Raw genomic sequence first — 17,170 nt, 5'->3', positions numbered from 1 at the left:
GTTATATCTAAATACACATCACACAGGTTATACCTAAATACACAACACACAGGTTACACCTAAATACACATCACACAGGAGAGGCAGTGACTTCACATCGATACCCTCTCCACCCTATAGAACACCTAAATACACATCACACAGGTTACACCTAAATACACATCACACAGGTTACACCTAAATACACATCACACAGGTTACACCTAAATACACACCACACAGGTTATACCTAAATACACACCACACAGGTTACACCTAAATACACACCACACAGGTTACACCTAAATACACATCACACAGGTTACACCTAAATACACATCACACAGGTTACACCTAAATACACACCACACAGGTTACACCTAAATACACACCACACAGGTTACACCTAAATACACACCACACAGGTTATACCTAAATACACAACACACAGGTTACACCTAAATACACATCACACAGAAGAGGCAGTGACTTCACATCGATACCCTCTCCACCCTATAGAACACCTAAATACACATCACACAGGTTACACCTAAATACACACCACACAGGTTACACCTAAATACACACCACACAGGTTACACCTAAATACACACCACACAGGTTACACCTAAATACACATCACACAGGTTACACCTAAATACACACCACACAGGTTACACCTAAATACACACCACACAGGTTACACCTAAATACACACCACACAGGTTATACCTAAATACACACCACACAGGTTACACCTAAATACACACCACACAGGTTATACCTAAATACACACCACACAGGTTACACCTAAATACACACCACACAGGTTACACCTAAATACACACCACACAGGTTACACCTAAATACACATCACACAGGTTATACCTAAATACACACCACACAGGTTATACCTAAATACACATCACACAGGAGAGGCAGTGACTTCACATCGATACCCTCTCCACCCTATAGAACACCTAAATACACATCACACAGGTTACACCTAAATACACATCACACAGGTTACACCTAAATACACATCACACAGGTTACACCTAAATACACATCACACAGGTTATACCTAAATACACATCACACAGGTTACACCTAAATACACATCACACAGGTTATACCTAAATACACATCACACAGGTTACACCTAAATACACATCACACAGGTTACACCTAAATACACATCACACAGGTTACACCTAAATACACATCACACAGGTTACACCTAAATACACATCACACAGGTTACACCTAAATACACATCACACAGGTTACACCTAAATACACACCACACAGGTTACACCTAAATACACACCACACAGGTTACACCTAAATATACACCACACAGGTTATACCTAAGTACACAACACACAGGTTACACCTAAATACACATCACACAGGTTACACCTAAATACACACCACACAGGTTACACCTAAATACACACCACACAGGTTACACCTAAATACACATCACAAAGGAGAGGCAGTGACTTCACATCGATACCCTCTCCACCCTATAGAACACCTAAATACACATCACACAGGTTACACCTAAATACACACCACACAGGTTACATCTAAATACACACCACACAGGTTACACCTAAATACACATCACACAGGTTACACCTAAATACACACCACACAGGTTACATCTAAATACACATCACACAGGTTACACCTAAATACACACCACACAGGTTACACCTAAATACACATCACACAGGTTACACCTAAATACACATCACACAGGTTACACCTAAATACACACCACACAGGTTACATCTAAATACACATCACACAGGTTACACCTAAATACACATCACACAGGTTACACCTAAATACACACCACACAGGTTACATCTAAATACACATCACACAGGTTACACTCTAAATACACATCACACAGGTTACATCTAAATACACACCACACAGGTTACATTACACACCACACAGGTTACACCTAAATACACATCACACAGGTTACACCTAAATACACACCACACAGGTTACACCTAAATACACACCACACAGGTTACACCTAAATACACATCACACAGGTTACACCTAAATACACATCACACAGGTTACACCTAAATACACACACACAGGTTACACCTAAATACACACCACACAGGTTACACCTAAATACACATCACACAGGTTACACCTAAATACACATCACACAGGTTACACCTAAATACACACAGGTTACACACAGGTTACACCTAAATACACACCACACAGGTTACACCTAAATACACATCACACAGGTTACACCTAAATACACACCACACAGGTTACACCTAAATACACAACACACAGGTTACACCTAAATACACAAATACACATCAGGTTACACCTAAATACACATCACACAGGTTACACCTAAATACACATCACACAGGTTACACCTAAATACACATCACACAGGTTACACCTAAATAAATACACAGGTTACACCACACATCACACAGGTTACACCTAAACCTAAATACATACACCACACAGGTTACACCTAAATACACACCACACAGGTTACACCTAAATACACATCACACAGGTTACACCTAAATACACACCACACAGGTTACACCTAAATACACACCACACAGGTTACACCTAAATACACACCACACAGGTTATACCTAAATACACACCACACAGGTTACACCTAAATACACACCACACAGGTTATACCTAAATACACACCACACAGGTTACACCTAAATACACACCACACAGGTTACACCTAAATACACACCACACAGGTTACACCTAAATACACATCACACAGGTTATACCTAAATACACACCACACAGGTTATACCTAAATACATAACAGGAGAGGCAGTGACTTCACATCGATACCCTCTCCACCCTATAGAACACCTAAATACACATCACACAGGTTACACCTAAATACACATCACACAGGTTACACCTAAATACACATCACACAGGTTACACCTAAATACACATCACACAGGTTATACCTAAATACACATCACACAGGTTACACCTAAATACACATCACACAGGTTACACCTAAATACACACCACACAGGTTACACCTAAATACACACCACACAGGTTACACCTAAATACACATCACACAGGTTACACCTAAATACACATCACACAGGTTATACCTAAATACACATCACACAGGTTACACCTAAATACACACCACACAGGTTACACCTAAATACACACCACACAGGTTACACCTAAATATACACCACACAGGTTATACCTAAGTACACAACACACAGGTTACACCTAAATACACATCACACAGGTTACACCTAAATACACACCACACAGGTTACACCTAAATACACACCACACAGGTTACACCTAAATACACATCACAAAGGAGAGGCAGTGACTTCACATCGATACCCTCTCCACCCTATAGAACACCTAAATACACATCACACAGGTTACACCTAAATACACACCACACAGGTTACATCTAAATACACACCACACATGTTACACCTAAATACACATCACACAGGTTACACCTAAATACACACCACACAGGTTACATCTAAATACACATCACACAGGTTACACCTAAATACACACCACACAGGTTACACCTAAATACACACCACACAGGTTACACCTAAATACACATCACACAGGTTACACCTAAATACACATCACACAGGTTACACCTAAATACACACCACACAGGTTACATCTAAATACACATCACACAGGTTACACCTAAATACACATCACACAGGTTACACCTAAATACACATCACACAGGTTACACCTAAATACACATCACACAGGTTACACCTAAATACACACCACACAGGTTACATCTAAATACACATCACACAGGTTACACCTAAATACACATCACACAGGTTACATCTAAATACACACCACACAGGTTACATCTAAATACACACCACACAGGTTACACCTAAATACACATCACACAGGTTACACCTAAATACACACCACACAGGTTACACCTAAATACACACCACACAGGTTACACCTAAATACACATCACACAGGTTACACCTAAATACACACCACACAGGTTACACCTAAATACACAACACACAGGTTACACCTAAATACACACCACACAGGTTACACCTAAATACACATCACACAGGTTACACCTAAATACACATCACACAGGTTACACCTAAATACACATCACACAGGTTACACCTAAATACACACCACACAGGTTACACCTAAATACACATCACACAGGTTACACCTAAATACACACCACACAGGTTACACCTAAATACACAACACACAGGTTACACCTAAATACACACCACACAGGTTACACCTAAATACACATCACACAGGTTACACCTAAATACACATCACACAGGTTACACCTAAATACACATCACACAGGTTACACCTAAATACACATCACACAGGTTACACCTAAATACACATCACACAGGTTACACCTAAATACACATCACACAGGTTACACCTAAATACACATCACACAGGTTACACCTAAATACACACCACACAGGTTACACCTAAATACACACCACACAGGTTACACCTAAATACACATCACACAGGTTACACCTAAATACACATCACACAGGTTATACCTAAATACACATCACACAGGTTACACCTAAATACACACCACACAGGTTACACCTAAATACACATCACACAGGTTACACCTAAATACACAACACACAGGTTACACCTAAATACACACCACACAGGTTATACCTAAATACACACCACATATGAGCTTGAGTGTGTGTGGGTGTACATCTGAGTGATTGGGGTCATATTCTTACTTGCACTGGGGCAGTAGTGTGCCTGGTTCGATAGAGCAGAGTCCATTGGTGCAGAAATCTAGACAGGTGTAGCAGCTGGGCTGGGTACGACCGTTAGGACAGCTGGACATAGACAGGTACACAGAGACAGAGAGAGAGAGACAGACAGAGAGAAAGAGACAACCAACAGAACTAGATTGAATCTTTACAGGATAACACCAGGATAAATGTGTGTGTGTGTGTATGTATGTTTTCGTGTGTTCTGTATATGTAGTGTGTATGACCCCTACCTGCACATGACCTCTCCTGAGGCTTTGGGCACACACTTGCCGTTGGGTCCACAGTACTCACACTTGTCCAGCTCACAGAGCTGTCCATGGAACTGAGGGGTACAGCGACACAGCTTGGTGGCATTGGCCATCTGCAGACACACGGCCTCGTTCTCACAGTAACCCTCACATGTACCTGTAGGGGTGATGAGAAGATAGAGCCAGGGAAACGGGGCCTACAGTCAGTTCCTCACAGAGGAAGACTCTCCTTTTCAACCATTTCTGATTAGGGATTAAGTATTACATTACAAAGTGGATTGAATAAATTATTATTGTTATTGAAATGAAAAAATCACAGGAATGAACGACACACCTGAAAATACAGGAAGTATACCTTTAGTTACACTGTTATAATACAGGAACTATAGATTTAGTTAGTCTGTTATAATACAGGAACTATAGATTTAGTTAGTCTGTTATAATACAGGAACTATAGATTTAGTTAGTCTGTTATAATACAGGAACTATAGATTTAGTTACACTGTTATAATACAGGAACTATAGATTTAGTTACACTGTTATAATACAGGAACTATAGATTTAGTTACACTGTTATAATACAGGAACTATAGATTTAGTTACACTGTTATAATACAGGAACTATAGATTTAGTTACACTGTTAATACAGGAACTATAGATTTAGTTACTCTGTTATAATACAGGAACTATAGATTTAGTTACACTGTTATAATACAGGAACTATAGATTTAGTTAGTCTGTTATAATACAGGAACTATAGAACTATAGGAACTTAGTTACTCTGTTATAATACAGGAACTATAGATTTAGTTACTCTGTTATAATACAGGAACTATAGATTTAGTTACTCTGATTTAGTTAGTCTGTTATAATACAGGAACTATAGATTTAGTTACTCTGTTATAATACAGGAACTATAGATTTAGTTAGTCTGTTATAATACAGGAACTATAGATTTAGTTAGTCTGTTATAATACAGGAACTATAGATTTAGTTAGTCTGTTATAATACAGGAACTATAGATTTAGTTACTCTGTTATAATACAGGAACTATAGATTTAGTTAGTCTGTTATAATACAGGAACTATAGATTTAGTTAGTCTGTTATAATACAGGAACTATAGATTTAGTTAGTCTGTTATAATACAGGAACTATAGATTTAGTTAGTCTGTTATAATACAGGAACTATAGATTTAGTTAGTCTGTTATAATACAGGAACTATAGATTTAGTTAGTATAGATTTAGTTACACTGTTATAATACAGGAACTATAGATTTAGTTAGTCTGTTATAATACAGGAACTATAGATTACTAGTTAATACAGGAACTAGTTTAGTAGTCTGTTATAATACAGGAACTATAGATTTAGTTAGTCTGTTATAATACAGGAACTATAGATTTAGTTACACTGTTATAATACAGGAACTATAGATTAGTTAGTCTGTTATAATACAGGAACTATAGATTTAGTTACTGTTATAATACAGTTAGATTTAGTTAGTCTGTTATAAACTATAGATTTAGTTACAGGAACTATAGATTTAGTTAGTCTGTTATAATACAGGAACTATAGATTTAGTTACACTGTTATAATTAGGAACTATAGATTTAGTTAGTCTGTTATAATACAGGAACTATAGATTTAGTTACTCTGTTATAATACAGGAACTATAGATTTAGTTAGTCTCTGTTATAATAATACAGGAACTATAGATTTAGTTACTCTGTTATAATACAGGAACTATAGATTTAGTTAGTCTGTTATAATACAGGAACTATAGATTTAGTTAGTCTGTTATAATACAGGAACTATAGATTTAGTTACTCTGTTATAATACAGGAACTATAGATTTAGTTACTCTGTTATAATACAGGAACTATAGATTTAGTTAGTCTGTTATAATACAGGAACTATAGATTTAGTTATAATACAGGAACTATAGATTTAGTTAGTCTGTTATAATACAGGAACTATAGATTTAGTTAGTCTGTTATAATACAGGAACTATAGATTTAGTTACTCTGTTATAATACTGGAACTATAGATTTAGTTAGTCTGTTATAATACTATAGATTTAGTTACTCTGTTATAATACAGGAACTGTTATAATACAGGAACTATAGATTTAGTTAGTCTGTTATAATACAGGAACTATAGATTTAGTTAGTCTGTTATAATACAGGAACTATAGATTTAGTTACTCTGTTATAATACAGGAACTATAGATTTAGTTACTCTGTTATAATACAGGAACTATAGATTTAGTTACTCTGTTATAATACAGGAACTATAGATTTAGTTAGTCTGTTATAATACAGGAACTATAGATTTAGTTAGTCTGTTATAATACAGGAACTATAGATTTAGTTAGTCTGTTATAATACAGGAACTATAGATTTAGTTACTCTGTTATAATACAGGAACTATTTAGATTTAGTTAGTCTGTTATAATACAGGAACTATAGATTTAGTTAGTCTGTTATAATACAGGAACTATAGATTTAGTTAGTCTGTTATAATACTATAGATTTAGTTACTCTGTTATAATACAGGAACTATTTAGATTTATAATACAGGAACTATAGATTTAGTTACTCTGTTATAATACAGGAACTATAGATTTAGTTACTCTGTTATAATACAGGAACTATAGATTTAGTTAAACTGTTACACAGATCAATCAATCAATCAATCAAATGTATTTATAAAGCCCTTCTTACATCAGCCGATGTCACAAAGTGCTGTACAGAAACCCAGCCTAAAACCCCAAACAGGAAGCAATGCAGGTGTAGAAGCACGGTGGCTAGGAAAAACTCCCTAGAAAGAGAGGAACCTAGGAAGAAACCTAGAGAGGAACCAGGTTCTGAGGGTTGGCCAGTCCTCTTCTGGCTGTGCCGGGTGGAGATTTTAACAGTACATGGCCAAGATGTTCAAGAGGTTGGCATTGTTGCTTAAATCATCCCTTATTAACCCATTATAAACTACACACTCACTGTATTGACACTGGTCTCCCAGATACTCAGGCGGACAGCGGCAGATGGGCTGGTTGCCCTGGGATACAGTGCAGTTGCCTCCATTATGACAGTAGTCCTGACAGGTGTGGAGTTTACACTGGGGCCCCGTGAAGCCCTTCAGACAGCGGCAGGTAGGGGACCCTGGGAACAAAGGGTCATGTTAAATAAGAACAAAAATCGAAATAAAATGGGCCCAATTCAGATTTAGGAAATCAACGCCTTTCCTACGCACTTTCTCAGTAGTTGGTGTTCAGACTTACCTAATGCAGGCGCGTAGTGTGCTCTACAGGTGTGTCTACCTTGCATACACTGAATAAATGTAATTCAACCACTGAAAACCCTCCCACTTGCTGGCCAACAGATTTTCTTGTGGAGTTTTCATTCAATAGGGTTTTCAGTACATTTATCTTAAGCCATCACTTTAAATACGCTGTACCTTGAATTAGAATTTTGTCGACAGACTCACTAGAACACATTGAGAGAACGGGTTCAGAATATAGGGATCAATGAAAGAAAGCCATCTATATATATATATATATATATATATGACGAATATGGACGACTATGCATATATATATATATATATATATATATATATATGCATATTCATTCGTCTCCGTTTCATCACCAACTGATAAAAATACTGAGATTTTGTAGATTTAGGCCATTTTGGGGTTAGGAAAGTATATATGAATGGTTTGGAGTGACTTTACACACAAACTATATTGATGAATCAAAGATAGTGGTTTGATTCACCCTGAAAGTAGCCATATTCAAATTCAGTTCATGGAATTTTGGAAGGTGAGAAAAGTGTACAATAATGGTGGAACAGTAGTCCTATAAATCTACTCGAATCCTCATTAAATCATGGAACTGTACGACAACATGCGCCAGGCTCCAGGTTTAACCTGTTACGTGTGGTCTGAGTTCCATAATAATTCAAATAGACTGCATGTCCCAAATGATGAAACAACGTTAACCAGCGATGATCCAGTAACACTAGCCTCCCTCACCAACGATGATCCAGTAACACTAGCCTCCCTCACCAACGATGATCCAGTAACACTAGCCTCCCTCACCAACGATGATCCAGTAACACTAGCCTCCCTCACCAACGATGATCCAGTAACACTAGCCTCCCTCAGGAACGATGATCCAGTAACACTAGCCTCCCTCACCAACGATGATCCAGTAACACTAGCCTCCCTCACCAACGATGATCCAGTAACACTAGCCTCCCTCACCAACGATGATTCAGTAACACTAGCCTCCCTCAGGAACGATGATCCAGTAACACTAGCCTCCCTCACCAACGATGATCCAGTAACACTAGCCTCCCTCACCAACGATGATCCAGTAACACTAGCCTCCCTCACCAACGATGATCCAGTAACACTAGCCTCCCTCACCAACGATGATCCAGTAACAGTAGCCTCCCTCACCAACGATGATCCAGTAACACTAGCCTCCCTCACCAACGATGATCCAGTAACACTAGCCTCCCTCAGGAACGATGATCCAGTAACACTAGCCTCCCTCACCAACGATGATCCAGTAACACTAGCCTCCCTCACCAACGATGAATCAGTAACACTAGCCTCCCTCAGGAACTATTGATCCAGTAACACTAGCCTCCCTCACCAACGATGATCCAGTAACACTAGCCTCCCTCAGGAACGATGATCCAGTAACACTAGCCTCCCTCACCAACGATGATCCAGTAACACTAGCCTCCCTCACCAACGATGAATCAGTAACACTAGCCTCCCTCAGGAACAACTACACAGAAGTGACAGAGGAAAAAGGTCAACGGAATGGAATGAAGCAAAATGTAGGCTACAAATTGAAGGAAATGAACACGAAAGTGACAGTTATAAATGTATGTGGGTATTACTGACGGTGGCTCCCGATAGTGGCTAATATTTATCATGATACACATTGTAAAATAATGGAGAAAAGCTGGGAATATAATGAAAACCTAAAGCACATGCATCAACTCAGCAGGTTCAGCCCTACAGAAGCCTATATATAGCTTGGCTCTCCAAATTTCATCCACGCAAATTACGAGGGCACACAAATTCTGAATAACAGCACAGCTATTTATAGCCCACTTCACTGTGAAAAAGGGACAGCAACATGCATTACATGTCATGTTGATATGATTTTCAGTTTACTTCCACATGACTGGTCTCACATTCGTCTCCAGTGATCATAAGGAAACATTTGACTAAAACAATTGCTATGTGTATTTACAATCCAACTCTCTAAATCGATTACACATTTACCTAGCTGTTATCAATGGCTCTTATCAATTTATAAATTACAGTGCAAAAATCAAGTAGATGCTTTTCCGGCAGCTTGCTTGGCCTTATTCATGGTTTCCTCACGCGTAAAGGTGGAATTATGAGGGAATGAAGTCAAGTGGGTGAATAGCCTGCTATTATCACGCTTAAGTTCAAGGTCAGAACACACATAGAAGAAAAAGGCAATTACGTCCCATTTACGTGCACTTAACACACATAGGGCTGAATCCTAGAAGGGTTCCTATTAATATCAACGCACAATAGAGTCCCCACAGTCCCCCTAAAGCAGCCTCTACAGTCTGCAATAGAAAATGGCTGCCACCGGCACCTAGACTAGTTTGCCAGTTGCAGCCACACCAAGGACTGTATATGCTCAGGTAACCTACCTACGACTGAGGCAGCGCAGGCTCCTCCATTCTTACAGTAGTCTCTACACTGGTTGACCTCACACCTCTCTCCAGTGAAGCTGGGCTGGCACTGACACTTAGCCTGCTGCCTGGTGTTCAGAAAACAGTTCCCTCCGTTCAGGCACTGGACTGTACATGGCCCGGACGGGGGAGCTGGGAGAAGAGGGGGAGAGGTTAATGATAAGAGTCCCACTGGGCACCAAACGTCTATTCAACATCTATTCCATGTTGGTCCACGTCATTTTGTTGAAATGACATGAAAACAACGTTGATTCAACCAGTGTGTGCCCAGTAGGGCGTGTGTACTCACAGAATGGAGACCGCGTGGAAGGCGGTCTCTCCACACATGTGCCGTTTTCAGCCACGCGGTCGTTAGGACAGGTACAGACTGGACCACTGGGGCTGAGCAGACACAACCATTCACACTTCTTCCTGTCACATGGGTTGGTCACTAATGACACAGAGAGAGAACAGACAGAGGGATAACAGACAGTAAGAACCAGAACAGGATCAAGAGAAGCGTCACTAAAATGTGTTAAACTCCACTGAACCATATGTGGAATAGATGTCAACAGTAGTGCACTATGGGGAATAGGGGTCTGATGAAGAACACTATGTGGAATACTGTATATAATGGATAGTTAAATACTGTATATCATGGACAGTGTGTCACAGACAGAGAGTCAGCTAAAGAGAGAGTCAGCTAGAGAGAGTCACCTAGAGAGAGTCACCTAGAGAGAGAGTCAGCTAGAGAGAGAGTCAGCTAGAGAGAGAGTCAGCTAGAGAGAGTCAGCTAGAGAGAGAGTCACCTAGAGAGAGAGAGAGATACACAGACAGACAGACAGACAGACAGACAGACAGACAGACAGACAGACAGACAGACAGACAGACAGACAGACCCACAGACAGACAGACCCACAGACAGAGAGAGAGACAAACTCCACTGAGTCATGAAGAACACTAGAATACTGAGGATAGTTAAATACTGTATATCATGGACAGTCACAGACAGAGAGTCAGCTAAAGAGAGAGTCAGCTAGAGAGAGTCAGCTAGAGAGAGTCACCTAGAGAGAGAGTCAGCTAGAGAGAGAGTCAGCAGACAGACAGACAGACAGACAGACAGAGAGAGTCACCTAGACAGACAGACAGACAGACAGACAGACAGACAGACAGACAGACAGACAGACAGACAGACAGACAGACAGACAGACAGACAGACAGACAGACAGACAGACCCACAGACAGACAGAGAGAGAGACAAACACTCTCTACCGGTTTTTAGCGGTGGTGGTTTGATAGGGGTCAAAAATAAGTGTACTATATGGGGGAGTAAGGGTTTCATTTAAAGAAATGAGCTATAGTGTAGGCAGACAGCCACTCACTCTCTGGTTGTTTGTAACGGTGGTAAAGGACAATGTCTGTGGCGTGGTTAATGCCAGTGGTCAGGTTCTCCATGGGGCTCTTGCCAAACTTGTTGACCCGGAACACAAAGTTATTAATGTAGGTGACGCCATATATGTAGTCCTCAAAGATGTCGATGCTGAACGGATGGAGCAGGTCTGGGGGGGTAAGAGGAGAGAGTTAGGAACTGTTAATCCTGCCTTAACTATGTCCCTTTCAGAACTGAACCAACCCACTCTGTAAAACAGTGACAACTGTAGCTTGCTTAAAAATACAATTTCACTACTTATCCTTTAATTCATAAATTGTTACCCATGTAAAATTCAGTAGGAAGCAAAGATGGGTGGTAAATCCTCATAAAACTACACTGAACCCCAGCCCTGAGATAAGTGTAGTTTAGTGTAGTGAACTGAACTGTTTTTGAGTCCTGTGACGGAGATGACAGGGTCGGAGCCGTTAAGTCGCACGCTCCCGATAACAGAGAGCTTAGCGTCTGCCCAGTACAAGCGCTCATTGAAGTAGTCTACTGCCAGACCTGGAGAGAGGAGAAGGAGGAGGTGGTGGTAGAGGAAGAGGAGTAGGAGTGGAAGGAGGAGCGGAGGGTTAAAGAGGACATGGATAACACAAACAGTAACCAGAAAGAAGGTATGGTACCACTTACACCACTATGCTAATGCTAGGGCATAATGCTATGTATAATGCTAAGTGTTAATACTAATGTTAGGCTACAACGCTAATGCTATACAGACCTGTGGGCCACTGGATGTTCTTATGGACCAGGGTCTGTCTCAGGGTTCCATCCATGGCTGCTGTCTCAATCTTAGGGTGGTTTCCCCAGTCGGCCCAGTACAGGGTCCTGAGAACACAGAGAAACGCAGTCAAAACAGCTCAGCAGGAAATACGTTTTTTATTCGATTTTTTTTTCTCCATTTATTTTCGCATGGTCTTTTCCAGGACAGTGGTGGATGCATAACTAGACTATAAATCAATATAGCTGGGGTTGGCTGGGCTTGGCTCAGTAGTGATAAAGGGTACTAGTCTGAGTAGTACAGCGGTCTAAGGCACTGCTTCGCAGTGCTCGAGGCGTCACTACAGACCCAGCTTCGATCCAGGGCTGTATCACAACCGGCTGTGATCAGGAGTCCCATAGGGCGGTGCACAATTGGCCCAGCGTCGTCCAGTTTAGGGGAGGGTTTGGCCGGGGTAGGCCTTCATTGTAAATAAGAATTTATTCTTAACTGACTTGCCTATTTAAATAAAGGTTAAATAAAATAAACAAATCTCACCCTCTCTGGGGGTCCACTACAATGGCGTTAGGCTCGTCTATCATGCCTGAGATTAGGGTCTTGCGGTGTTGGCCTGAAAGTTGGGCCACCTCGATCACATCTCTGCCAGATTCAGTCCAGTACAGGTTACCAGCCACCCAGTCCACCGCTATACCCCGAGGCATGTTTAGATGACCTACAATCTGGTCAGAGGGAGAGATAACAGAGGCATGTTTAGATGCCCTACAATCTGGTCAGGGGGAGAGATGACAGTGGGATGTTTAGATGCTCTACAATCTGGTCAGAGGGAGAGATGACAGAGGCATGTTTAGATGCCCTACAATCTGATCAGAGGGAGAGATGACAGTGGGATGTTTAGATGACCTACAATCTGGTCAGGGGGAGAGATGACAGTGGGATGTTTAGATGACCTACAATCTGATCAGAGGGAGAGATGACAGTGGGATGTTTAGATGACCTACAATCTGGTCAGGGGGAGAGATGACAGTGGGATGTTTAGATGACCTACAATCTGATCAGAGGGAGAGATGACAGTGGGATGTTTAGATGACCTACAATCTGGTCAGGGGGAGAGATGACAGTAGGATGTTTAGATGCTCTACAATCTGATCAGAGGGAGAGATGACAGAGGCATGTTTAGATGCCCTACAATCTGATCAGAGGGAGAGATGACAGTGGGATGTTTAGATGCCCTACAATCTGGTCAGAGGGAGAGATGACAGAGGCATGTTTAGATGCCCTACAATCTGGTCAGAGGGAGAGATGACAGTGGGATGTTTAGATGCCCTACAATCTGGTCAGAGGGAGAGATGACAGTGGCATGTTTAGATGCCCTACAATCTGGTCAGAGGGAGAGATGACAGAGGCATGTTTAGATGCCCTACAATCTGGTCAGAGGGAGATATGACAGAGGCATGTTTAGATGACCTACAATCTGGTCAGAGGGAGAGATGACAGAGGCATGTTTAGATGCCCTACAATCTGGTCAGAGGGAGAGATGACAGAGGCATGTTTAGATGACCTACAATCTGGTCAGAGGGAGAGATGACAGTGGGATGTTTAGATGACCTACAATCTGGTCAGGGGGAGAGATGACAGTGGGATGTTTAGATGCTCTACAATCTGGTCAGAGGGAGAGATGACAGAGGCATGTTTAGATGCCCTACAATCTGGTCAGAGGGAGAGATGACAGAGGCATGTTTAGGTACATCTCATTATGATGTGAACAGAAAACAACAGACCTTTCAGACTTGGCACTAACTGCATTCTACTTATATTGTATCACACATAGGATGGCATAACAGTGCCCATGTTTTAGTGTGTGTGTCTGTTTGTGTGTGTGTACATGTGTGAGTGTGTACATGTTTATTTAAAAAAAAATGTATCCATTATTTTACCAGGTAAGCTGACTGAGAACACATTCTCATTTACAGCAACGACCTGGGGAATAGTTACAGGGGAGAGGAGGGGGATGAATGAGCCAATTGTAAACTGGGGATTATTAGGTGACCATGATGGTTTGAGGGCCAGATTGGGAATTTAGCCAGGACACCAGGGTTAACTCCCCTACTTTTACAATAAGTGCCATGGGACCTTTAATGACCTCAGAGAGTCAGGACACCCGTTTAATGTCCCATCCGAAAGACGGCACCCTACACAGGGCAGTGTCCCCAATCACTGCCCTGGGGCATTGGGATATTTTTTAGACCAAAGGAATGAGTGCCTCTTACTGGCCCTCCAACACCACTTCCAGCAGCATCTGGTCTCCCATGCAGTGACTGACCAGGACCAACCCTGCTTAGCTTCAGAAGCAAGCCAGCAGTGGTATGTAGGGTGGTATGCTGCTGGCATATCAGTATGTGTGTTTGAGTATGTGTGTAAGTGTGTGTGTCCTTGTGTGTGTGTGTGTGTGCACGCATACATTCCTGTTAGTGTCACTCAAGCCTCACCTCCAGGGTAGTAACACCTCCCTCACTATGGCGACGGTTACGGCGTGTATTTGACAATGTGCCAGAAGATGACGATGATGAAGGCAGCTCGTAGGAGGAGATCCTGCCAGTGTGCCAGTTGGTCCAGTAGATGCGGTTGGTCTTGACGTGCAGGTCCATGGCATCGATGCGCACGTTGGCATCGCCCTGGAAGCTCTGCTCGTAACGCCAGTTGGGCATGCCAGGGTCCAGACTGCGAATCTCGTTGTCATCAGCGATGTAGAGCACCTGTCTGCTACTGTTCTGGTCTGGAAAGACCAGAGGGAAGGGTTGAAGGGCGGGAGGAGGGAGAGAGAGTGGTACGGGAGGGAGGGAGAGAGGAGTCAGGAAATGAAGAAAGAACTTCGACACAGAATTCATGAAAATGTCAATGCATTCATTGTGGCTGAGGAAGGGTTAAGAATACACTATTTCAAAGTATTTAGGATTTGAAGAAGAAAACTACACTACTAAAAGAACACTACACTACTAGAACGACACTACACTGCTAGAAGGACACTACACTGCTAGAAGGACACTACTATAAGAACACTACACTGCTAGAAGGACACTACACTACTAGAAGGACACTACACTGCTAGAAGGACACTACACTACTAGAAGAACACTATAAGAACACTACACTACTAGAAGGACACTACACTACTAGAAGAACACCACTATAAGAACACTACACTACTAGAATGACACTACACTACTAGAAGGACACTACACTGCTAGAAGGACACTACACTACTAGAAGGACACTACACTGCTAGAAGGACACTACACTACTATAAGAACACCACTATAAGGACACTACACTACTAGAAGGACACTACACTACTAGAAGGACACTACAAGGTAACTCCAAGATGGCGTAGCAGTCGGACGTGTGTTTTGTCTTGTCCTGTCCTGTATAGTGTAAATATAGTTTTTATATATATATTTATATATTATATAAGGCCACCAAAAATTCAGAGATTTCCATACCCAACTATAACATCTTCCGTCAAGATAGAACTGCCAAAGGGGGCGGAGTTGCAGTCTACTGCAGAGATAGCCTGCAAAGTAATGTCATACTTTCCAGGTCCATACCCAAACAGTTCGAAATACTAATTTTGAAAATTACTCTCTCCAGAAATAAGTCTCTCACTGTTGCCGCCTGCTACCGACCAGCTCCCCTCAGCTCCCAGCTGTGCCCTGGACACCATTTGTGAATTGATCGCCCCCCATCTAGCTTCAGAGTTTGTTCTGTTAGGTGACCTAAACTGGGATAAGCTTAACACCCCGGCAGTCCTACAATGTAAGCTAGATGCCCTCAATCTCACTCAAATCATCAAGGAACCCACCAGGTACAACCCTAACTCTGTAAACAAGGGCACCCTCATAGACGTCATCCTGACCAACTGGCCCTCCAAATACACCTCCGCTGTCTTCAACCAGGATCTCAGCGATCACTGCCTCATTGCCTGTATCCGCCACGGAGCCGCAGTCAAACGACCACCCCTCATCACTGTCAAACGCTCCCTAAAACACTTCTGTGAGCAGGCCTTTCTAATCGACCTGGCCCGGGTATCCTGGAATGACATTGACCTCATCCCGTCAGTTGAGGATGCCTGGTCATTCTTTAAAAGTAACTTCCTCACCATTTTAGATAAGCATGCTCCGTTCAAAAAATGCA

At 41.5% G+C, this 17,170-nt stretch overlaps 1 protein-coding gene across 1 annotated transcript in view; it reads right to left on the bottom strand.

Moving 5' to 3' along the window:
• Window positions 1–17,170, bottom strand: part of LOC115122977 (low-density lipoprotein receptor-related protein 1-like) — a 298,647-nt gene that overhangs the window by 8,367 nt on the left and 273,110 nt on the right. The window contains exons 77-86 of the mRNA XM_065021093.1: window positions 15,469–15,755; window positions 13,520–13,701; window positions 12,983–13,089; window positions 12,649–12,768; window positions 12,215–12,391; window positions 11,143–11,283; window positions 10,812–10,985; window positions 8,102–8,263; window positions 5,087–5,261; window positions 4,818–4,919 (exon numbers count right to left, since the gene is read on the bottom strand). Coding sequence (XP_064877165.1) covers window positions 4,818–4,919; window positions 5,087–5,261; window positions 8,102–8,263; window positions 10,812–10,985; window positions 11,143–11,283; window positions 12,215–12,391; window positions 12,649–12,768; window positions 12,983–13,089; window positions 13,520–13,701; window positions 15,469–15,755 — 1,627 coding nt within the window. The remainder of the gene's footprint in view (window positions 1–4,817; window positions 4,920–5,086; window positions 5,262–8,101; window positions 8,264–10,811; window positions 10,986–11,142; window positions 11,284–12,214; window positions 12,392–12,648; window positions 12,769–12,982; window positions 13,090–13,519; window positions 13,702–15,468; window positions 15,756–17,170) is intronic.

This window comes from Oncorhynchus nerka, linkage group LG7 (assembly GCF_034236695.1).
Source record: "Oncorhynchus nerka isolate Pitt River linkage group LG7, Oner_Uvic_2.0, whole genome shotgun sequence".
Classification (NCBI taxonomy): domain Eukaryota; kingdom Metazoa; phylum Chordata; class Actinopteri; order Salmoniformes; family Salmonidae; genus Oncorhynchus; species Oncorhynchus nerka.
The sequence above is the reverse complement of the archived record's forward strand: the minus strand, read 5'-3'. Positions and strand labels throughout refer to the sequence as shown.